A 25,893-nucleotide genomic window follows, 5' to 3' on the forward strand; every position below is an offset into this window, starting at 1 on the left:
GGAGCATACAGTGATGTACGCAGGTGAATGAGCATACAGCATTGTACACAGGTGAATGAGCATACAGTGATGTACACAGGTGAATGAGCACACAGCGATGTACGCAGGTGAATGAGCACACAGCGATGTACGCAGGTGAATGAGCATACAGCGATGTACGCAGGTGAATGAGCACACAGTGATGTACGCAGGTGAATGAGCATACAGCATTGTACACAGGTGAATGAGCATACAGTGATGTACACAGGTGAATGAGCATACAGCATTGTACACAGGTGAATGAGCATACAGCGTTGTACACACGTGAATGAGCATAGTGATGTACACACGTGAATGAGCATAGTGATGTACACACGTGAATGAGCATACAGTGATGTACACAGGTGAATGAGCATACAGTGATGTACACAGGTGAATGAGCATACAGTGATGTACACAGGTGAATGAGCATACAGCGATGTACACAGGTGAATGAGCATACAGTGATGTACACAGGTGAATGAGCATACAGTGATGTACACAGGTGAATTAGCATACAGTGATGTACACAGGTGAATGAGTATAGTGATGTACACAGGTGAATGAGCATAGTGATGTACACACGTGAATTAGCATAGTGATGTACACACGTGAATGAGCATACAGTGATGTACACAGGTGAATGAGCATACAGTGATGTACACAGGTGAATGAGCATAGTGACGTACACACGTGAATGAGCATAGTGATGTACACACGTGAATGAGCATACAGTGATGTACACAGGTGAATGAGCATACAGTGATGTACACAGGTGAATTAGCATACAGTGATGTACACAGGTGAATGAGCATACAGTGATGTACACAGGTGAATGAGTATAGTGATGTACACAGGTGAATGAGTATAGTGATGTACACAGGTGAATGAGCATACAGTGATGTACACAGGTGAATGAGCATACAGTGATGTACACAGGTGAATGAGCATACAGTGATGTACACAGGTGAATGAGCATACAGTGGTGTACACAGGTGAATGAGTATAGTGATGTACACAGGTGAATTAGCATACAGTGATGTACACAGGTGAATGAGTATAGCGATGTACACAGGTGAATGAGTATAGTGATGTACACAGGTGAATGAGTATAGTGATGTACATAGGTGAATGAGCATACAGTGATGTACACAGGTGAATGAGCATACAGTGATGTACACAGGTGAATGAGCACACAGCATTGTACACACGTGAATGAGCATAGTGATGTACACACGTGAATGAGCATAGTGATGTACACACGTGAATGAGCATACAGTGATGTACACAGGTGAATGAGCATACAGTGATGTACACAGGTGAATGAGCATACAGCGATGTACACAGGTGAATGAGCATACAGTGATGTACACAGGTGAATGAGCATACAGTGATGTACACAGGTGAATTAGCATACAGTGATGTACACAGGTGAATGAGTATAGTGATGTACACAGGTGAATGAGTATAGTGATGTACACACGTGAATGAGCATAGTGATGTACACACGTGAATGAGCATACAGTGATGTACACAGGTGAATGAGCATACAGTGATGTACACAGGTGAATGAGCATACAGTGATGTACACAGGTGAATGAGCATACAGTGATGTACACAGGTGAATGAGTATAGTGATGTACACAGGTGAATGAGCATACAGTGATGTACACAGGTGAATGAGCATACAGTGATGTACACAGGTGAATTAGCATACAGTGATGTACACAGGTGAATGAGCATACAGAGATGTACACAGGTGAATTAGCATACAGTGATGTACACAGGTGAATGAGTATAGCGATGTACACAGGTGAATGAGTATAGTGATGTACACAGGTGAATGAGTATAGTGATGTACACAGGTGAATGAGTATAGTGATGTACACAGGTGAATGAGCATACAGTGATGTACACAGGTGAATTAGCATACAGTGATGTACACAGGTGAATGAGCATAGTGACGTACACACGTGAATGAGCATAGTGATGTACACACGTGAATGAGCATACAGTGATGTACACAGGTGAATGAGCATACAGTGATGTACACAGGTGAATTAGCATACAGTGATGTACACAGGTGAATGAGCATACAGTGATGTACACAGGTGAATGAGTATAGTGATGTACACAGGTGAATGAGTATAGTGATGTACACAGGTGAATGAGCATACAGTGATGTACACAGGTGAATGAGCATACAGTGATGTACACAGGTGAATGAGCATACAGTGGTGTACACAGGTGAATGAGTATAGTGATGTACACAGGTGAATGAGCATACAGTGATGTACACAGGTGAATTAGCATACAGTGATGTACACAGGTGAATAAATAGCGATGTACACAGGTGAATGAGTATAGTGATGTACACAGGTGAATGAGCATAGTGATGTACACAGGTGAATGAGCATACAGCGATGTACACAGGTGAATGAGCATACAGCGATGTACACAGGTGAATGAGCATACAGCGATGTACACAGGTGAATGAGCATACAGCGATGTACGCAGGTGAATGAGTATACAGCGATGTACGCAGGTGAATGAGCATACAGCGATGTACGCAGGTGAATGAGCATACAGTGATGTACACAGGTGAATGAGCATACAGCGATGTACGCAGGTGAATGAGCATACAGCAATGTACGCAGGTGAATGAGCATACAGCGATGTACGCAGGTGAATAAGCATAGAGCGATGTACGCAGGTGAATGAGCATAGAGCGTTGTATGCAGGTGAATGAGCATACAGCGATGTACACAGGTGAATGAGCATACAGCGATGTACACAGGTGAATGAGCATACAGCGATGTACGCAGGTGAATGAGCATACAGTGATGTACGCAGGTGAATGAGCATACAGCGATGTACACAGGTGAATGAGCATACAGCGATGTACGCAGGTGAATGAGCATACAGTGATGTACTCAGGTGAATGAGCACACAGTGATGTACACAGGTGAATGAGCATACAGCGATGTACGCAGGTGAATGAGCATACAGCGATGTACACAGGTGAATGAGCATACAGTGATGTACACAGGTGAATGAGTATAGTGATGTACACAGGTGAATGAGCATACAGCGATGTACGCAGGTGAATAAGCATAGAGCGATGTACGCAGGTGAATGAGCATAGAGCGTTGTACACAGGTGAATGAGTATAGTGATGTACACAGGTGAATGAGCATACAGCGATGTACGCAGGTGAATAAGCATAGAGCGATGTACGCAGGTGAATGAGTATAGTGATGTACACAGGTGAATGAGCATACAGCGATGTACGCAGGTGAATAAGCATAGAGCGATGTACGCAGGTGAATGAGCATAGAGCGTTGTACACAGGTGAATGAGCATAGTGATGTACACAGGTGAATGAGCATACAGCGTTGTACACAGGTGAATGAGCATACAGCGATGTACACAGGTGAATGAGCATACAGCGATGTACACAGGTGAATGAGCACACAGCGATGTACGCAGGTGAAGGAGCATACAGTGATGTACACAGGTGAATGAGCATACAGTGATGTACGCAGGTGAAGGAGCATACAGCGATGTACGCAGGTGAATGAGCATACAGCGATGTACGCAGGTGAATGAGCATACAGCGATGTACGCAGGTGAATGAGCATACAGCGATGTACGCAGGTGAATGAGCATACAGCGATGTACGCAGGTGAATGAGCATACAGCAATGTACGCAGGTGAATGAGCATACAGCGATGTACGCAGGTGAATGAGCATACAGCGATGTACACAGGTGAATGAGCATACAGCGATGTACGCAGGTGAATGAGCATACAGTGATGTACGAGCATACAGTGATGTACGCAGGTGAATGAGCATACAGTGATGTACACAGGTGAATGAGTATAGTGATGTACACAGGTGAATGAGCATACAGTGATGTACACAGGTGAATTAGCATAGTGATGTACACAGGTGAATTAGCATACAGGGCCTTATTTTGGTTCATTCTTTCTGACAAAATCCTTCTTAGATGGACAAAACCATGTGCACTGCAGGGGGGCAGATGTAACATGTGCAGAGAGAATTAGATTTGGGTGAGTAATTTTGTTTCTGTGCAGGGAAAATACTGACTGCTTTATTTTTACACTGCAATATAGATCTCACTTTGAAGTAAAACCCCACCCAAATCTAATTCTCTCTGCACAAGTAACACCTGCCCCACCTGCAGTGCACATGGTTTTGCCCATCTAAGAAGGATTTTGTCAGAAAGAATGAACCAAAATAAGGCCCACAGTGATGTACACAGGTGAATGAGCACACAGCGATGTACGCAGGTGAATGAGCACACAGCGATGTACACAGGTGAATGAGCATACAGTGATGTACACAGGTGAATGAGCATACAATGATGTACGCAGGTGAATGAGCATATAGTGATGTACACAGGTGAATGAGCATACAGCGATGTACACAGGTGAAGGAGCATACAGTGATGTACGCAGGTGAATGAGCATATAGTGATGTACAAAGGTGAAAGAGCATACAGCGATGTACGCAGGTGAATGAGCATACAGCGATGTACGCAGGTGAATGAGCATACAGTGATGTACACAGGTGAATGAGCATAGTGATGTACACAGGTGAATGAGCATACAGCGATGTACGCAGGTGAATGAGCATACAGCGATGTACGCAGGTGAATGAGCATACAGCGATGTACGCAGGTGAATGAGCATACAGCGATGTACGCAGGTGAATGAGCATACAGCGATGTACGCAGGTGAATGAGCATACAGCGATGTACGCAGGTGAATGAGCATACAGCGATGTACGCAGGTGAATGAGCATACAGCGATGTACACAGGTGAATGAGCATACAGCGATGTACGCAGGTGAATGAGCATACAGCGATGTACGCAGGTGAATGAGCACACAGCGATGTACACAGGTGAATGAGCACACAGCAATGTACGCAGGTGAAGGAGCATACAGTGATGTACGCAGGTGAATGAGCATACAGCATTGTACACAGGTGAATGAGCATACAGTGATGTACACAGGTGAATGAGCACACAACGATGTACGCAGGTGAATGAGCACACAGCGATGTACGCAGGTGAATGAGCATACAGCGATGTACGCAGGTGAATGAGCACACAGTGATGTACGCAGGTGAGCATACAGCATTGTACACAGGTGAATGAGCATACAGTGATGTACACAGGTGAATGAGCATACAGCATTGTACACAGGTGAATGAGCATACAGCGTTGTACACACGTGAATGAGCATAGTGATGTACACACGTGAATGAGCATAGTGATGTACACACGTGAATGAGCATACAGTGATGTACACAGGTGAATGAGCATACAGTGATGTACACAGGTGAATGAGCATACAGTGATGTACACAGGTGAATGAGCATACAGCGATGTACACAGGTGAATGAGCATACAGTGATGTACACAGGTGAATGAGCATACAGTGATGTACACAGGTGAATTAGCATACAGTGATGTACACCGGTGAATGAGTATAGTGATGTACACAGGTGAATGAGCATAGTGATGTACACACGTGAATGAGCATAGTGATGTACACACGTGAATGAGCATACAGTGATGTACACAGGTGAATGAGCATACAGTGATGTACACAGGTGAATGAGCATACAGTGATGTACACAGGTGAATGAGCATACAGTGATGTACACAGGTGAATGAGTATAGTGATGTACACAGGTGAATGAGCATACAGTGATGTACACAGGTGAATGAGCATACAGTGATGTACACAGGTGAATTAGCATACAGTGATGTACACAGGTGAATGAGCATACAGAGATGTACACAGGTGAATTAGCATACAGTGATGTACACAGGTGAATGAGTATAGCGATGTACACAGGTGAATGAGTATAGTGATGTACACAGGTGAATGAGTATAGTGATGTACACAGGTGAATGAGCATACAGTGATGTACACAGGTGAATTAGCATACAGTGATGTACACAGGTGAATGAGCATAGTGACGTACACACGTGAATGAGCATAGTGATGTACACACGTGAATGAGCATACAGTGATGTACACAGGTGAATGAGCATACAGTGATGTACACAGGTGAATGAGCATACAGTGGTGTACACAGGTGAATGAGTATAGTGATGTACACAGGTGAATGAGCATACAGTGATGTACACAGGTGAATTAGCATACAGTGATGTACACAGGTGAATGAGTATAGCGATGTACACAGGTGAATGAGTATAGTGATGTACACAGGTGAATGAGTATAGTGATGTACATAGGTGAATGAGCATACAGTGATGTACACAGGTGAATGAGCATACAGTGATGTACACAGGTGAATTAGCATACAGTGATGTACACAGGTGAATGAGCATAGTGACGTACACACGTGAATGAGCATAGTGATGTACACACGTGAATGAGCATACAGTGATGTACACAGGTGAATGAGCATACAGTGATGTACACAGGTGAATGAGCATACAGTGATGTACACAGGTGAATGAGCATACAGTGATGTACACAGGTGAATGAGCATACAGTGATGTACACAGGTGAATGAGCATACAGTGATGTACACAGGTGAATGGGCATACAGTGATGTACACAGGAGAATGAGCATACAGTGATGTACACAGGTGAATGAGCATACAGCGATGTACACAGGTGAATGAGTATAGTGATGTACACAGGTGAATGAGCATACAGTGATGTACACAGGTGAATTAGCATACAGTGATGTACACAGGTGAATGAGCATACAGTGATGTACACAGGTGAATGAGTATAGTGATGTACACAGGTGAATGAGCATACAGTGATGTACACAGGTGAATGAGTATAGTGATGTACACAGGTGAATGAGCATACAGTGATGTACACAGGTGAATTAGCATACAGTGATGTACACAGGTGAATGAGCATACAGTGATGTACACAGGTGAATGAGTATAGTGATGTACACAGGTGAATGAGCATACAGGGATGTACACAGGTGAATGAGTATAGTGATGTACACAGGTGAATGAGCATACAGTGATGTACACAGGTAAATGAGCATACAGTGATATACACAGGTGAATGAGCATACAGTGATGTACACAGGTGAATGAGTATAGTGATGTACACAGGTGAATGAGCATACAGTGATGTACACAGGTGAATGAGCATACAGCGATGTACACAGGTGAATGAGCATACAGTGATGTACACACCGCTGGGAGTGTCCGGGATAACGCAGGCGTGCCTAGGAAACCACTGGGAGTGTCCGGGATAACGCAGGCGTGCCTAGAAAACCGCTGGGAGGGTCCGGGATAACGCAGGCATGCCTAGGAAACCGCTGGGAGTGTCCGGGATAACGCAAGCGTGCCTAGGAAACCGCTAGGAGTGTCCGGGATAACGCAGGCGTGCCTAGGAAACCGCTGGGAGTGTCCGGGATAACACAGGCATGCCTAGAAAACCGCTGGAAGTATCCGGGATAACACAGGCGTGCCTAGGAAACCGCTGGGAGTGTCCGGGATAACACAGGCATGCCTAGAAAACCACTGGAAGTATCCGGGATAACACAGGCGTGCCTAGAAAACCGCTGGAAGTATCCGGGATAACACAGGCGTGCCTAGGAAACCGCTGGGAGTGTCCGGGATAACACAGGCATGCCTAGAAAACCGCTGGAAGTATCCGGGATAACACAGGCGTGCCTAGGAAACCGCTGGGAGTGTCCGGGATAACACAGGCATGCCTAGAAAACCACTGGAAGTATCCGGGATAACACAGGCGTGCCTAGGAAACCGCTGGGAGTGTCTGGGATAACGCAGGCGTGCCTAGGAAACCGCTGGGAGTGTCCAGGATAACACAGGCGTGCCTAGGAAACCGCTGGGAGTGTCCGGGATAACGCAGGCGTGCCTAGGAAACCGCTGGGAGTGTCGGGGATAACGCAGGCATGCCTGGGAAACCTCTGGGAGTGTCTGGGATAACGCAGGCGTGCCTAGGAAACCGCTGGGAGTGTCCGGGATAACGCAGGTGTTCCTAGGAAACCGCTGGGAGGTGTCCGGGATAACGCAGGCGAGCCTAGGAAACCGCTGGGAGTGTCCGGGATAACACAGGCGTGCCTAGGAAACCGCTGGGAGTGTCCGGGATAACACAGGCGTGCCTAGGAAACCGCTGGGAGTGTCCGGGATAACGCAGGCGTGCCTAGGAAACCGCTGGGAGTGTCCGGGATAACACAGACGTGCCTAGGAAACCACTGGGAGTGTCCGGGATAACACAGGCGTGCCTAGGAAACCGCTGGGAGTGTCCGGGATAACGCAGGTGTGCCTAGGAAACCGCTGGGAGTGTCCGGGATAACACAGGCGTGCCTAGGAAACCGCTGGGAGTGTCTGGGATAACACAGGCATGCCTAGAAAACCACTGGAAGTATCCGGGATAACACAGGCGTGCCTAGGAAACCGCTGGGAGTGTCTGGGATAACGCAGGCGTGCCTAGGAAACCACTGGGAGTGTCCGGGATAACACAGGCGTGCCTAGGAAACCGCATTTCGGACATTTCCACTTGGCTGTGAAGCCTTCACTAGTAGGACACATTAATTTGCAAGGCGGGATTTCACTCTAGCGGGCAGCGTTTACCTGATCACTGGCAATCTGGTCTGAATTACCCCCATTGACAAGTTTTCCCAGTTTATTGATTTTCATCCACATCCGCTCACAAGTCCCACTTCAAGGACACAAAAGACAGTGTAAATCATTTGTGAGCCCTGTGATCAGGTCAGAATCAGGCCCTTTATTCGAATATGAATTAGCAGAAAATGGGCACTGCTATGGGCACCCAGTTTGCCCCATTTTATGCCAATATTTTTAGGAGACAGTAGGAACAGAAGACGAGTTGGACCAATAACCCACATGGGGTGTCTTGGAGATTGACTTATTATATATATTGACTATATTATTGACATAATAAGATTATTGTTATTGACATTAACAGTGCATGAATTTGTATGACAATTTGTATATAGAAATCTCTATATGAGTTTAATATTCCAAGACAATGACCAATACAGACTAGGAATGGTGTGAAGCTTATGGACTCCAAAACATACAATGAGCCCCCATCACAACAACTGGTTGGAGTCAATCCTGAGTGGTCAGATGAGACACTTATTAAGGAATTATTCCGACAAAAATATATAAATAAAAGAAGTAAAAAGCCATAAAAACTCCAAAATTCCAATATACGTTGTTTACAGACTAACATCTTAGATAATTCCCTAAAGAACTTTGGAAAATCGTACATAAGGATCCTATAACAGGGGGACACATTTATACCCCAAATCCAAAGTAACGGCTGGTAAAACGTTATCTACAACACACAAATAAAAGCCTTACAGTCATTTTATAGGATGCAGAACGACGGGGTCCATCGGGACTGAAAGACTGGAAACAATGAGATGAATGGAAAGAAATGACAGTAACTGCCTATAATGGGTAGAAAGCTGCGGAGGAATAGGAGTAACGCTATGGCAAAACACTATGGGGGATGGATTACCTTTAGCACCCTGAGACACAGTGATACTGCTCTCCACCAAGTTCACATAGACGTCATAGAGGTCGGGGCGATTGCTGACATCGGAGGTATGGAAGCCGGCGATATATCCTACAAAGGAAACTATTACAGTCAGGGATAAACTGCTAATAATAATAATAATAATAATATGCACAGAACCCCACACCGTGATCCCGGTGACAGAACCACACACCGTGATCCGGTGACAGAACCACACACCGTGATCCGGTGACAGAACCACACACCATGATCCGGTGACAGAACCACACACCGTGATCCGGTGACAGAACCACACACCGTGATCCGGTGACAGAACCACACACCGTGATCCGGTGACAGAACCACACACCGTGATCCGGTGACTCAGTCCCAGCCAGTGTTACCTGGACAAGATCTTAGATCTTCGGTTTCTTCCTGAATGTAATGAACATAAGGATGAAGGATTGACCAGTCCTGTCTGTGCCAAACAAGTGCAGGAAGAACCCTGGGAACAGTCCAGAGAGATAACCATTATTCCCAGGACAGCGCCTAACATCTCCCTCACCCGGTGGTAACCATTATTCCCAGGACAGCGCCTAACATCTCCCTCACCCGGTGGTAACCATTATTCTCAGGACAGCGCCTAACATCTCCCTCACTCGGTGGTAACCATTATTCCCAGGACAGCGCCTAACATCTCCCTCACCCGGTGGTAACCATTATTCCCAGGACAGCGCCTAACATCTCCCTCACCCGGTGGTAACCATTATTCCCAGGACAGCGCCTAACATCTCCCTCACCCGGTGGTAACCATTATTCCCAGGACAGCGCCTAACATCTCCCTCACCCGGTGATAACCATTATTCCCAGGACAGCGCCTAACATCTCCCTCACCCGGTGGTAACCATTATTCCCAGGACAGCGCCTAACATCTCCCTCACCCGGAGGGAACCATTATTCCCAGGACAGCGCCTAACATCTCCCTCACCCGGTGATAACCATTATTCTCAGGACAGCGCCTAACATCTCCCTCACCCGGTGGTAACCATTATTCCCAGGACAGCGCCTAACATCTCCCTCACCCGGAGGGAACCATTATTCCCAGGACAGCGCCTAACATCTCCCTCACCCGGTAATGACATTACCAAGCAGACTCAGCGCCTAACATCTCCCTCACCCGGTGGTAACCATTATTCTCCGGACAGCGCCTAACATCTCCCTCACCCGGTGGTAACCATTATTTCCAGGACAGCGCCTAACATCTCCCTCACCCGGTGGTAACCATTATTTCCAGGACAGCGCCTAACATCTCCCTCACCCGGAGGTAACCATTATTTCCAGGACAGCACCTAACATCTCCCTCACTCCGTGGTAACCATTATTTCCAGGACAGCGCCTAACATCTCCCTCACCCGGTGGTAACCATTATTCTCAGGACAGCGCCTAACATCTCCCTCACCCGGTGGTAACCATTATTCCCAGGACAGCGCCTAACATCTCCCTCACCCGGTGTTAACCATTATTCTCAGGACAGCGCCTAACATCTCCCTCACCCGGTGGTAACCATTATTCTCAGGACAGCGCCTAACATCTCCCTCACCCGGTGGTAACCATTATTCTCAGGACAGCGCCTAACATCTCCCTCACCCGGTGGTAACCATTATTTCCAGGACAGCGCCTAACATCTCCCTCACCCGGTGGTAACCATTATTCCCAGGACAGCGCCTAACATCTCCCTCACCCGGAGGTAACCTTTATTCCCAGGACAGCGCCTAACATCTCCCTCACCCGGTGATAACCATTATTCCCAGGACAGCGCCTAACATCTCCCTCACCCGGTGATAACCATTATTCTCAGGACAGCGCCTAACATCTCCCTCACCCGGTAATGACATTACCAAGCAGACTCAGCGCCTAACATCTCCCTCACCCGGTGGTAACCATTATTCTCAGGACAGCGCCTAACATCTCCCTCACCCGGTGATAACCATTATTCCCAGGACAGCGCATAACATCTCCCTCACCCGGAGGGAACCATTATTCCCAGGACAGCGCCTAACATCTCCCTCACCCGGTGGTAACCATTATTCCCAGGACGGCGCCTAACATCTCCCTCACCCGGAGGTAACCTTTATTCCCAGGACAGCGCCTAACATCTCCCTCACCCGGTGATAACCATTATTCCCAGGACAGCGCCTAACATCTCCCTCACCCGGAGGGAACCATTATTCCAAGGACAGCGCCTAACATCTCCCTCACCCGGTGGTAACCATTATTCCCAGGACAGCGCCTAACATCTCCCTCACCCGGTGATAACCATTATTCTCAGGACAGCACCTAACATCTCCCTCACCCGGTGATAACCATTATTCTCAGGACAGCGCCTAACATCTCCCTCACCCGGTGGTAACCATTATTCCCAGGACAGCGCCTAACATCTCCCTCACCCGGTGATAACCATTATTCCCAGGACAGCGCCTAACATCTCCCTCACCCGGTGGTAACCATTATTCCCAGGACAGCGCCTAACATCTCCCTCACCCGGTGGTAACCATTATTCCCAGGACAGCGCCTAACATCTCCCTCACCCGGTGGTAACCATTATTCCCAGGACAGCGCCTAACATCTCCCTCACCCGGTGGTAACCATTATTCCCAGGACAGCGCCTAACATCTCCCTCACCCGGTGATAACCATTATTCTCAGGACAGCGCCTAACATCTCCCTCACCCGGTGGTAACCATTATTCTCAGGACAGCGCCTAACATCTCCCTCACCCGGTGATAACCATTATTCCCAGGACAGCGCATAACATCTCCCTCACCCGGTGATAACCATTATTCCCAGGACAGCGCCTAACATCTCCCTCACCCGGAGGGAACCATTATTCCCAGGACAGCGCCTAACATCTCCCTCACCCGGTGATAACCATTATTCCCAGGACAGCGCCTAACATCTCCCTCACCCGGAGGTAACCATTATTCCCAGGACAGCGCCTAACATCTCCCTCACCCGGAGGTAACCATTATTCCCAGGACAGCGCCTAACATCTCCCTCACCCGGTGATAACCATTATTCCCAGGACAGCGCCTAACATCTCCCTCACCCGGTGGTAACCATTATTCCCAGGACAGCGCCTAACATCTCCCTCACCCGGAGGTAACCATTATTCCCAGGACAGCGCCTAACATCTCCCTCACCCGGTGATAACCATTATTCCCAGGACAGCGCCTAACATCTCCCTCACCCGGTGATAACCATTATTCCCAGGACAGCGCCTAACATCTCCCTCACCCGGTGATAACCATTATTCCCAGGACAGCGCCTAACATCTCCCTCACCCGGAGGTAACCATTATTCCCAGGACAGCGCCTAACATCTCCCTCACCCGGTGATAACCATTATTCCCAGGACAGCGCCTAACATCTCCCTCACCCGGTGATAACCATTATTCCCAGGACAGCGCCTAACATCTCCCTCACCCGGAGATAACCATTATTCCCAGGACAGCGCGGTGTGGCGATACGCAGAATGTCATACAAATGGCACCATTAGCATACAGTACCGCAACCATGCAGACTCACGCCCGCTTCGCCCGCGGCTCAGGATCTCGCCCTATGAGGATATCCCTGAACACACAACGTTACCTACACTGGTCTTATACACAGATCACCGACAGCTGACTGCAGTTACCATGGGGACACTGTGATAAGTGTCCCGCCTCCCTCTGTAGCACATGAGCCCCCTCACCTGGTGAATTCCTGCACCACCTCCAGTTTCGGGTGATAGACGGCGACCCTTTTCTTCAGCATAAGGGCCGTATACAGAATAACAGCCTCCATGCCAAACTGCAACACCACATCTGTAACAGAGAGAGAGACAGGCTGAGCAGGACGCGTCTCCCCCGGGCAGCCGCAGGAACCGATGGGGACCGGTAACGCACCTCTGATGGACCCGGACGTGTAAGCTTTCAGCTGGTCGTAGTCGCGGCTCACAAAGGTCCCGTTTTCTGCGCTCTGACAGATGCCCTTGGTGAGGACGGATATGTAACTCTCCATCATTGGCACCGGACTGCCGTGCTTTCCATATATTCTGAGAGACAGAGAAGGTATGGGAGCTACCCAACATTTCCATTCTTTGTCATAAGTAAAATGGGGATTACACAATGATTGATATCAACCTTTGCTACATTTTGAGGATTTCCATATGCACTAACCTATCAGCTTGGGCGGTGGATATTTCCGCTTACTGGCAACAACTTAAAGATTAAAAATGGTTATTTCTACCAAAATGTCTATGGGTGGAATGAACTTGGGGATGGTGTTACTCTCCGTTATTCAGAGGCAGGGCACATTGAATATGTGGGTTTTATCTCAATTCACTTCCCTCGTTCACACACTATTCTGACAGGAGACCCCACTGGCACATCGCTCATCCCCTGATATACTCTGTGCTGCTGGGGACCCTGCTCCTCCCACTATATAACTCTCAGTCTGTGGCTGCTGCCCCCATTCCCCTCCTCACATCATGTCACTGCCCCTGTCACATGCAGCCCTGTCCTCACTGATACATCACTCATCTCCTGATATACTCTGTGCTGCTGGGACCCTGCTCCTCCCACTATATAACTCTCAGTCTGTGGCTTCCTGCTGCCCCCATTCCCCTTCTCACATCATGTCACTGCCCCTGTCACATGCAGCCTTGTCCCCACTGGCACATCACTCATCTCCTGATATACTCTGTGCTGCTGGGGATCCTGCTCCTCCCACTATATAACTCTCAGTCTGTGGCTTCCTGCTGCCCCCATTCCCCTCCTCACATCATGTCACTGCCCCTGTCACATGCAGCCCTGTCCTCACTGACACATCCCTCATCTCCTGATATACTCTGTGCTGCTGGGGACTCTGCTCCTCCCACTTTATAACTCTCAGTCTGTGGCTTCCTGCTGCCTCCATTCCCTCCTCACATCATGTCACTGCCCCTGTCACATGCAGCCCTGTCCTCACTGACACATCCCTCATCTCCTGATATACTCTGTGCTGCTGGGGACTCTGCTCCTCCCACTTTATAACTCTCAGTCTGTGGCTTCCTGCTGCCTCCATTCCCTCCTCACATCATGTCACTGTCCCTGTCACATGCAGCCCTGTCCTCACTGACACATCACTCATCTCCTGATATACTCTGTGCTGCTGGGGACCCTGCTCCTCCCACTATATAACTCTCAGTCTGTGGCTTCCTGCTGCCCTCATTCCCCTCCTCACATCATGTCACTGCCCCTGTCACATGCAGCCCTGTCCTCACTGACACATCACTCATCTCCTGATATACTCTGTGCTGCTGGGGACCCTGCTCCTCCCACTATATAACTCTCAGTCTGTGGCTTCCTGCTGCCTCCATTCCCCTCCTCACATCATGTCACTGCCCCTGTCACATGCAGCTCTGTCCTCACTGACACATCCCCCATCTCCTGATATACTCTGTGCTGCTGGGGACCCTGCTCCTCCCGCTATATAAATCTCAGTCTGTGGCTTCCTGCAGCCCCCATTCCCCTCCTCACATCATGTCACTGCCCCTGTCACATGCAGCCCTGTCCTCACTGACACATCACTCATCTCCTGATATACTCTGTGCTGCTGGGGACCCTGCTCCTCCCACTATATAACTCAGTCTGTGGCTTCCTGCTGCCCCCATTCCCCTCCTCACATCATGTCACTGCCCCTGTCACATGCAGCCCTGTCCTCACTGACGTATACCCCATCTCCTGATATACTCTGTGCTGCTGGGGGACCCTGCTCCTCCCACTGTATAACTGTCAGTCTGTGGCTTCCTGCTGCCCTCATTCCCCTCCTCACATCATGTCACTGCCCCTGTCCCATGCAGCCCTGTCCTCACTGACACATCACTCATCTCCCGATATACTCTGTGCTGCTGGGGACCCTGCTCCTCCCACTATATAACTCTCAGTCTGTGCTTCCTGCTGCCCCCATTCCCCTCCTCACATCATGTCACTGCCCCTGTCACATGCAGCCCTGTCCTCACTGACACATCACTCATCTCCTGATATACTCTGTGCTGCTGGGGACCCTGCTCCTCCCACTATATAACTCACAGTCTGTGGCTTCCTGCTGCCCCCATTCCCCTCCTCACATCATGTCACTGCCCTGTCACATGCAGCCCTGTCCTCACTGACACATCACTCATCCCCTTATATACTCTGTGCTGCTGGGGACCCTGCTCCTCCCACTATATAACTCACAGTCTGTGGCTTCCTGCTGCCCCCATTCCCCTCCTCACATCATGTCACTGCCCCTGTCACATGCAGCCCTGTCCTCACTGACACATCACTCATCTCCTGATATACTCTGTGCTGCTGGGGACCCTGCTCCTCCCACTATATAACTCTCAGTCTGTGGCTTTCTGCTGCCTCCATTCCCCTCCTCACATCATGTCACTGCCCTGTCACATGCAGCCCTGTCCTCACTGACACATCACACATCTCCTGATATACTCTGTGCTGCTGGGGACCCTGCTCCTTCCACTATATAACTCTCAGTCTGTGGCTTCCTGCTGCCCCCATTCCCCTCCTCACATCATGTCACTGCCCCTGTCACATGCAGTCCTGTTCTCACTGACACATCACTCATCCCCTGATATACTCTGTGCTGCTGGGGACCCTGCTCCTCCCACTATATAACTCTCAGTCTGTGGCTTCCTGCTGCCCCATTCCCCTCCTCACATCATGTCACTGCCCCTGTCACATGCAGTCCTGTTCTCACTGACACATCACTCATCTCCTGATATACTCTGTGCTGCTGTGGGCACCCACTGCTTCCAGTACGTATCACATGCTGTAGGCACCGACCTGCTCAGTGTCCGGCTGAATGCTGCATACTTCTCCGGGTTAAAGTCTTTGGCTACCAGAGCGAGACAGAAATGAGTCACCTGGGGAAACGACAGAACATATGAGACAGGGGAACCTTCCGTGTGTGAGCACATGCAGAACACGGGAACGCGCCAAGTCACGTACCTGTAGACCCATTCCTGGTACATACACATTGCTGCGCGCTCACCTTGTGCAGGACGGACGCAGCCTCCACGTGTGTCAGCAGGATATAGAACCACAGTCTCTTGTGCTGCCCATACAGGAAGCTGTAGAGGGGGCGGGGCTTCTCTTCCTGGAGGCAGCACTTCCTCAGCAGCAGCTGGCGGTACTCGGCAGAGATGTAGGGGTAGCACCAGACCCAGAGTGCCTCGCCATTTGTGTCTCTCTCTGCAGGAAAACCGGAGGCGCGTCACCAACAAATAACCCGCAACCGTGCCGTTCCCCTTCCCTGCCTGGGGCTGGTGCTGCTAGCACAGTGTGGTCTGAATTTCAGCACTGGTATGCAGACTAGACCTGTGCACAACAGGGAGTGGCACCCCAGACAGGAAAGAGGAGTAGGCTATGAAAGATGCAGGACGCTAGAATGATCACTACAACCAGCCTGCAAGACTCCAGGCCTACCTTACTCACATGGGCAGTGCGGCCAGGCGAGAGCGGGAAGGGCAGTGCGGCCAGGCGAGAGCGGGAAGGGCAGTGCGGCCAGGCAAGAGCGGGAAGGGCAGTGCGGCCAGGCGAGAGCGGGAAGGGCAGTGCGGCCAGGCGAGAGCGGGAAGGGCAGTGCGGCCAGGCGAGAGCGGGAAGGGCAGTGCGGCCAGGCGGGAGCGGGAAGGGCAGTGCGGCCAGGCGAGAGCGGGAAGGGCAGTGCGGCCAGGCGGGAGCGGGAAGGGCAGTGCGGCCAGGCGAGAGCGGGAAGGGCAGTGCGGCCAGGCGAGAGCGGGAAGGGCAGTGCGGCCAGGCGAGAGCGGGAAGGGCAGTGCGGCCAGGCGAGAGCGGGAAGGGCAGTGCGGCCAGGCGGGAGCGGGAAGGGCAGTGCGGCCAGGCGAGAGCGGGAAGGGCAGTGCGGCCAGGCGAGAGCGGGAAGTGCAGTGCGGCCAGGCGGGAGCGGGAAGGGCAGTGCGGCCAGGCGGGAGCGGGAAGGGCAGTGCGGCCAGGCGAGAGCGGGAAGGGCAGTGCGGCCAGGCGAGAGCGGGAAGGGCAGTGCGGCCAGGGGAGAGCGGGAAGGGCAGTGCGGCCAGGCAAGACCGGGAAGGGCAGTGCGGCCAGGCAAGACCGGGAAGGGCAGTGTGGCCAGGCAAGACCGGGAAGGGCAGTGTGGCCAGGCAAGAGCGGGAAAGGCAGTGAGGTAAGGGAGTAGGAGTGAGGAACCGGAGTGTGGGTGAGGTACAGGAGTGTGAGTGAGGTACAGGAGTGTGAGTGAGGTACAGCAGTTAGGTACCGGAGTAGGAGTGAGGTACAGCAGTGTGAGTGAGGTGTAGGAGTGAGGTACAGCAGTGTGAGTGAGGTGTAGGAGTGAGGGACAGGAGTGTGAGTGAGGTACACGAGAAGGGTGTAGGAGTGAGGTGCAGGAGTGTGAGTGAGGTACAGAAGTAGGAGTGAGGTACAGCAGTAGGAGTGAGGTACTGGAGTAGGAGTGAGGTACTGGAGTAGGAGTGAGGTACTGGAGTAGGAGTGTGGTACAGGAGTGAGGTACAGGAGTGAGGTACAGCAGTGAGGTACAGCAGTGAGGTACAGCAGTGTAAGTGAGGTACAGGAGAAGGGTGTAGGAGTGAGGTGCAGGAGTGTGAGTGAGGGACAGGAGTGTGAGTGAGGTACAGCAGTAGGAGTGAGGTACAGCAGTAGGAGTGAGGTACAGCAGTAGGAGTGAGGTACAGCAGTAGGAGTGAGGTACAGCAGTAGGAGTGAGGTACAGCAGTAGGAGTGAGGTACAGCAGTAAGAGTGAGGTACAGGAGTGAGGTACAGCAGTGTGAGTGAGGTACAGGAGAAGGGTGTAGGAGTGAGGTGCAGGAGTAGGAGTGAGGTGTAGGAGTGAGGTAATGGAGTAGAAGTGAGGTGTAGGAGTGAGGTACTGGAGTAGAAGTGAGGTACAGCAGTGTGAGTGAGGTACATGAGTAGGAGTGAGGTACAACAGTGAGTAAGGTACTGGAGTAGGGTGTAGGAGTGAGGTACAGGAGTGTGAGTGGGGTACAGGAGTGAGGTACAGCAGTGTGAGTGAGGTACAGGAGTGAGGTACAGGAGTGTGAGTGAGGTGTAGGAATGAGGTGCAGGAGTGTGAGTGAGGTACAGCAGTAGGAGTGAGGTACAGCAGTAGGAGTGAGGTACAGGAGTAGGAGTGAGGTACAGGAGTAGGAGTGAGGTACAGGAGTGAGGTACAAGAGTGTGAGTGAGGTACAGGAGTAGGAGTGAGGTACAGGAGTGTGAGTGAGGTACAGGAGTAGGAGTGAGGTACAGGAGTAGGGTGTAGGAATGAGGTACAGGAGTAGGAGTGAGGTACAGGAGTAGGGTGTAGGAGTGAGGTACAGGAGTGAGGAACAAGAGTGTGAGTGAGGTACAGGAGTAGGGAGCAGGAGTGTGGTACAGGAGTAGGAGAGGTGTAGGAATGAGGTACAGCAGTAGGAGTGAGGTACATGAGTAGGATTGAGGTGTAGGAGTGAGGTACAGCAGTAGGAGTGAGGTACATGAGTAGGAGTGAGGAACAGCAGTAGGAGTGAGGTACTTGAGTAGGATTGAGGTGTAGGAGTGAGGTACAGCATTAGGAGTGAGGTACAGGTGTAGGAGTGAGGTACAGCAGTAGGATGGAGTGAGGTACAGCAGTAGGATGGAGTGAGGTGAGGTGTAGGAGTGAGGTGTAGGAGTGAGGTACAGCAGTAGGACGGAGTGAGGTGTGAGGTACAGAAGTAGGACAGAGTGAGGTGTAGGAGTGAGGTACAGCAGTACGAGTGAGGTGTAGGAGTGAGGTACAGCAGTATGAGTGAGGTACAGCAGTAGGACGGAGTGAGGTGTGAGGTGTAGGAGTGAGGTACAGCATTAGGTTTGAGGTACAGGTGTAGGAGTGAGGTACAGTAGTAGGACAGAGTGAGGAGTGAGGTACAGCAGTAGGACGGAGTGAGGTGTAGGAGTGATGTACAGCAGGAGTGAGGTACAGCATTAGGTGTGAGGTACAGCAGTAGGCCGGAGTGAGGTGTAGGAGTGATGTACAGCAGTAGGACGGTGTGAGGTGTAGGACTGAGGTACAGGAGTGAGGTACAGCAATTTGAGTGAGGTGTAGGAGTGAGGTACAGAAGTAGGACGGAGTGAGGTACAGGAGTAGGAGTCAGGTACAGCCGTAGGACCGAGCGAGGTGTGAGGTACAGTAGTAGGACGGAGCGAGGTGTGAGGTACAGTAGTAGGATGGAGCAAGGTGTGAGGTACAGGAGTGAGGTACAGTAGTAGGACGGAGTGAGGTACAACAGTAGGACAGAGTGAGGTGTAGGAGTGAGGTACAGCAGTAGGACGGAGTGAGGTGTAGGAGTGAGGTACAGCATTAGTAGGAGTGAGGTACAGTAGTAGGAATGAGGTACAGTAGTAGGACGGAGTGAGGTGTGAGGTACAGGAGTGAGGTACAGCAGTAGGAGTGAGGTACAGCATTAGGTGTGAGGTACAGCAGTAGGACTGAGTGAGGTGTAGGAGTGATGTACAGTATTAGGTGTGAGGTACAGCAGTAGGACGGAGTGAGGTGTAGGAGTGAGGTACAGCAGTAGGAGTGAGGAGTGGGAGTGAGGTACAGCAGTAGGAGTGAGGTGTGAGGTGTAGGAGTGAGGTACAGCAGTAGGAGTGAGGTGTAGGAGTGAGGGACAGCAGTAGGAGTGAGGTGTAGGAGTTAGGTACAGCAGTAGGAGTGAGATGTAGGAGTGAGGTACAGCAGTAGGAGTGAGGTGTAGGAGTGAGGTACAGCAGTAGGACGGTGTGAGGTGTAGGAGTGAGGTACAGCAAGAGGACGGTGTGAGGTGTAGGAGTGAGGTACAGCAGTAAGAGTGAGGTACAGCAGTAGGACAGTGTGAGGTGTAGGAGTGAGGTACAGCAGTAGGACGGATTGAGATGTAGGAGTGAGGTACAGCAGTAGGACGGAGTGAGGTACAGCAGTAGGACGGTGTGAGGTGTAGGAGTGAGGTACAGTAGTAGGACGGAGTGAGGTACAGCAGTAGGAGTGAGGTGTAGGAGTGAGGTACAGCAGTAGGAGTGAGGTACAGCAGTAGGACAGTGTGAGGTGTAGGAGTGAGGTACAACAGTAGGACGGAGTGAGATGTAGGAGTGAGGTACAGCAGTAGGACGGAGTGAGGTACAGCAGTAGGACGGTGTGAGGTGTAGGAGTGAGGTACAGTAGTAGGACGGAGTGAGGTACAGCAGTAGGAGTGAGGTGTAGGAGTGAGGTACAGCAGTAGGAGTGAGGTGTAGGAGTGAGGTACAGCAGTAGGAGTGAGGTGTAGGAGTGAGGTACAGCAGTAGGAGTGAGGTGTAGGAGTGAGGTACAGCAGTAGGAGTGAGATGTAGGAGTGAGGTACAGCAGTAGGAGTGAGGTGTAGGAGTGAGGTACAGCAGTAGGACGGTGTGAGGGTGTAGGAGTGAGGTACAGCAGTAGGACGGTGTGAGGTGTAGGAGTGAGGTACAGCAGTAGGAGTGAGGTACAGCAGTAGGACGGAGTGAGATGTAGGAGTGAGGTACAGCAGTAGGACGGAGTGAGGTACAGCAGTAGGACGGTGTGAGGTGTAGGAGTGAGGTACAGTAGTAGGACGGAGTGAGGTACAGCAGTAGGAGTGAGGTGTAGGAGTGAGGTACAGCAGTAGGAGTGAGGTGTAGGAGTGAGGTACAGCAGTAGGAGTGAGGTGTAGGAGTGAGGTACAGCAGTAGGAGTGAGGTGTAGGAGTGAGGTACAGCAGTAGGAGTGAGATGTAGGAGTGAGGTACAGCAGTAGGAGTGTGGTGTAAGAGTGAGGTACAGCAATAGGACGGTGTGAGGTGTAGGAGTGAGGTACAGCAGTAGGACGGTGTGAGGTGTAGGAGTGAGGTACAGCAGTAGGAGTGAGGTACAGCAGTAGGACAGTGTGAGATGTAGGAGTTAGGTACAGCAGTAGGACGGAGTGAGATGTAGGAGTGAGGTACAGCAGTAGGACGGAGTGAGGTACAGCAGTAGGAGTGAGGTACAGCAGTAGGACAGTGTGAGGTGTAGGAGTGAGGTACAGTAGTAGGACGGAGTGAGGTACAGCAGTAGGTGTGAGGTGTAGGAGTGAGGTACAGCAGTAGGAGTGAGGTGTAGGAGTGAGGTGTAGGAGTGAGGTACAGCAGTAGGAGTGAGGTGTAGGAGTGAGGTACAGCAGTAGGAGTGAGGTGTAGGAGTGAGGTACAGCAGTAGGAGTGAGGTGTAGGAGTGAGGTACAGCAGTAGGAGTGAGGTGTAGGAGTGAGGTACAGCAGTAGGAGTGAGGTACAGCAGTAGGAGTGAGGTGTAGGAGTGAGGTACAGCAGTAGGACGGTGTGAGGTGTAGGAGTGAGGTACAGTAGTAGGACGGAGTGAGGTACAGCAGTAGGAGTGAGGTGTAGGAGTGAGGTACAGCAGTAGGAGTGAGGTGTAGGAGTGAGGTACAGCAGTAGGAGTGAGGTACAGGAGTGAGGTACAGCAGTAGGAGTGAGGTACAGCAGTAGGAGTGAGGTGTAGGAGTGAGGTACCGCAGTAGGAGTGATGTACCGCAGTAGGAGCGAGGTGTAGGAGTGAGGTACCGCAGTAGGAGTGAGGTGTAGGAGTGAGGTACCGCAGTAGGAGTGAGGTGTAGGAGTGAGGTATAGCAGTAGGAGTGAGGTACAGCAGTAGGACGGAGTGAGGTACAGCAGTAGGAGTGAGTTGTAGGAGTGAGGTACAGCAGTAGGAGTGAGGTACAGCAGTAGGACGGAGTGAGGTACAGCAGTAGGAGTGAGGTGTAGGAGTGAGGTACAGCAGTAGGAAGTGAGGTGTAGGAGTGAGGTACAGCAGTAGGAGTGAGGTGTAGGAGTGAGGTACAGCAGTAGGAGTGAGGTACAGCAGTAGGAGTGAGGTGTAGGAGTGAGGTGCAGCAGTAGGAGTGAGGTGCAGCAGTAGGAGTGAGGTACAGCAGTAGGAGTGAGGTGTAGGAGTGAGGTACAGCAGTAGGAGTGAGGTGTAGGAGTGAGGTACAGCAGTAGGAGTGAGGTACAGCAGTAGGAGTGAGGTACAGCAGTAGGAGTGAGGTACAGCAGTAGGAGTGAGGTGTAGGAGTGAGGTACAGCAGTAGGACGGTGTGAGGTGTAGGAGTGAGGTACAGTAGTAGGACGGAGTGAGGTACAGCAGTAGGAGTGAGGTGTAGGAGTGAGGTACAGCAGTAGGAGTGAGGTGTAGGAGTGAGGTACAGCAGTAGGAGTGAGGTACAGGAGTGAGGTACAGCAGTAGGAGTGAGGTACAGCAGTAGGAGTGAGGTGTAGGAGTGAGGTACCGCAGTAGGAGTGATGTACCGCAGTAGGAGCGAGGTGTAGGAGTGAGGTACCGCAGTAGGAGTGAGGTGTAGGAGTGAGGTACCGCAGTAGGAGTGAGGTGTAGGAGTGAGGTATAGCAGTAGGAGTGAGGTACAGCAGTAGGACGGAGTGAGGTACAGCAGTAGGAATGAGTTGTAGGAGTGAGGTACAGCAGTAGGAGTGAGGTACAGCAGTAGGACGGAGTGAGGTACAGCAGTAGGAGTGAGGTGTAGGAGTGAGGTACAGCAGTAGGAGTGAGGTGTAGGAGTGAGGTACAGCAGTAGGAGTGAGGTGTAGGAGTGAGGTACAGCAGTAGGAGTGAGGTACAGCAGTAGGAGTGAGGTGTAGGAGTGAGGTGCAGCAGTAGGAGTGAGGTGCAGCAGTAGGAGTGAGGGTACAGCAGTAGGAGTGAGGTGTAGGAGTGAGGTACAGCAGTAGGAGTGAGGTGTAGGAGTGAGGTACAGCAGTAGGAGTGAGGTACAGCAGTAGGAGTGAGGTACAGCAGTAGGAGTGAGGTACAGCAGTAGGAGTGAGGTGTAAGAGTGAGGTACAGCAGTAGGAGTGAGGTACAGCAGTAGGAGTGAGGTGTAGGAGTGAGGTACAGCAGTAGGAGTGAGGTACAGCAGTAGGAGTGAGGTGTAGGAGTGAGGTACAGCAGTAGGAGTGAGTGAGGTACAGCAGTAGGAGTGAATTACAGCAGTAGGAGTGAGGTACAGCAGTAGGAGTGAGGTGTAGGAGTGAGGTACAGCAGTAGGAGTGAGGTACAGCAGTAGGAGTGAGGTGTAGGAGTGAGGTACAGCAGTAGGAGTGAATTACAGCAGTAGGAGTGAGGTACAGCAGTAGTAGGAGTGAGGTACAGCAGTAGGAGTGAGGTGTAGGAGTGAGGTACCGCAGTAGGAGTGATGTACCGCAGTAGGAGCGAGGTGTAGGAGTGAGGTACCGCAGTAGGAGTGAGGTGTAGGAGTGAGGTACCGCAGTAGGAGTGAGGTGTAGGAGTGAGGTATAGCAGTAGGAGTGAGGTACAGCAGTAGGACGGAGTGAGGTACAGCAGTAGGAGTGAGTTGTAGGAGTGAGGTACAGCAGTAGGAGTGAGGTACAGCAGTAGGACGGAGTGAGGTACAGCAGTAGGAGTGAGGTGTAGGAGTGAGGTACAGCAGTAGGAGTGAGGTACAGCAGTAGGAGTGAGGTACAGCAGTAGGAGTGAGGTGTAGGAGTGAGGTGCAGCAGTAGGAGTGAGGTGCAGCAGTAGGAGTGAGGTACAGCAGTAGGAGTGAGGTGTAGGAGTGAGGTACAGCAGTAGGAGTGAGGTGTAGGAGTGAGGTACAGCAGTAGGAGTGAGGTACAGCAGTAGGAGTGAGGTACAGCAGTAGGAGTGAGGTACAGCAGTAGGAGTGAGGTGTAGGAGTGAGGTACAGCAGTAGGACGGTGTGAGGTGTAGGAGTGAGGTACAGTAGTAGGACGGAGTGAGGTACAGCAGTAGGAGTGAGGTGTAGGAGTGAGGTACAGCAGTAGGAGTGAGGTGTAGGAGTGAGGTACAGCAGTAGGAGTGAGGTACAGGAGTGAGGTACAGCAGTAGGAGTGAGGTACAGCAGTAGGAGTGAGGTGTAGGAGTGAGGTACCGCAGTAGGAGTGATGTACCGCAGTAGGAGCGAGGTGTAGGAGTGAGGTACCGCAGTAGGAGTGAGGTGTAGGAGTGAGGTACCGCAGTAGGAGTGAGGTGTAGGAGTGAGGTATAGCAGTAGGAGTGAGGTACAGCAGTAGGACGGAGTGAGGTACAGCAGTAGGAGTGAGTTGTAGGAGTGAGGTACAGCAGTAGGAGTGAGGTACAGCAGTAGGACGGAGTGAGGTACAGCAGTAGGAGTGAGGTGTAGGAGTGAGGTACAGCAGTAGGAGTGAGGTGTAGGAGTGAGGTACAGCAGTAGGAGTGAGGTGTAGGAGTGAGGTACAGCAGTAGGAGTGAGGTACAGCAGTAGGAGTGAGGTGTAGGAGTGAGGTGCAGCAGTAGGAGTGAGGTGCAGCAGTAGGAGTGAGGTACAGCAGTAGGAGTGAGGTGTAGGAGTGAGGTACAGCAGTAGGAGTGAGGTGTAGGAGTGAGGTACAGCAGTAGGAGTGAGGTACAGCAGTAGGAGTGAGGTACAGCAGTAGGAGTGAGGTGTAAGAGTGAGGTACAGCAGTAGGAGTGAGGTACAGCAGTAGGAGTGAGGTGTAGGAGTGAGGTACAGCAGTAGGAGTGAGGTACAGCAGTAGGAGTGAGGTGTAGGAGTGAGGTACAGCAGTAGGAGTGAGTGAGGTACAGCAGTAGGAGTGAATTACAGCAGTAGGAGTGAGGTACAGCAGTAGGAGTGAGGTGTAGGAGTGAGGTACAGCAGTAGGAGTGAGGTACAGCAGTAGGAGTGAGGTACAGCAGTAGGAGTGAGGTGTAGGAGTGAGGTACAGCAGTAGGAGTGAATTACAGCAGTAGGAGTGAGGTACAGCAGTAGTAGGAGTGAGGTACAGCAGTAGGAGTGAGGTGTAGGTGTGAGGTACAGCAGTAGGAGTGAATTACAGCAGTAGGACGGAGTGAGGTGTCGGAGTGAGGTGTCGGAGTGAGGTGTAAGGTGCCGGTTCTCTTCTCACCAATCAGCCCGACATTGAGGAGGAGCTGGGCGTCCGCTGAGGCCCCGGGAGCCGCCGACATGACGCAGGAGCTACAGCTACGGCCTCGCACAGTCTTCCTGCCGGGGGCGGGTCACTCTGCTCCGGCACCACCCTCACTCCCACCCCGGGGCTGCGGCCTACTCCCTCCGGTACTCATTGCGCTTGGTATCCCGAACCCCTCATACCACCAGGCACCGGTATATATATATTATATATACAGTATATAGGGATATATGGGGACAGGAGATATATATATATATCTCCTGTCCCTAAATATCGGGCATACTGATATATATATATATATATATATATA

The 25,893-nt window shown here is 50.9% G+C and overlaps 1 protein-coding gene across 2 annotated transcripts in view; it reads right to left on the bottom strand.

Moving 5' to 3' along the window:
- The window catches only part of DENND10 (DENN domain containing 10), a 40,124-nt gene extending 14,414 nt beyond the window's left edge, over nt 1–25,710 (bottom strand). Inside the window, exons 1-7 of one of the 2 annotated variants that reach the window (XM_083149928.1) lie at nt 25,560–25,710; nt 16,637–16,836; nt 16,429–16,508; nt 13,510–13,658; nt 13,317–13,428; nt 9,972–10,072; nt 9,571–9,678 (exon numbers count right to left, since the gene is read on the bottom strand). In XM_083149928.1, coding sequence (XP_083006054.1) covers nt 9,571–9,678; nt 9,972–10,072; nt 13,317–13,428; nt 13,510–13,658; nt 16,429–16,508; nt 16,637–16,836; nt 25,560–25,620 — 811 coding nt within the window. In that variant the 5' untranslated portion in view covers nt 25,621–25,710. Of the gene's footprint in view, nt 1–9,570; nt 9,679–9,971; nt 10,073–13,316; nt 13,429–13,509; nt 13,659–16,428; nt 16,509–16,593; nt 16,837–25,559 lie in introns of those variants that run through there. The other variant, XM_083149929.1, reaches the window with a different exon arrangement.
- Between the last annotated feature and the right edge of the window lie 183 nt (nt 25,711–25,893).

This window comes from Crinia signifera, chromosome 6 (genome assembly GCF_055691185.1).
Source record: "Crinia signifera chromosome 6, ASM5569118v1, whole genome shotgun sequence".
NCBI lineage: Eukaryota > Metazoa > Chordata > Amphibia > Anura > Myobatrachidae > Crinia > Crinia signifera.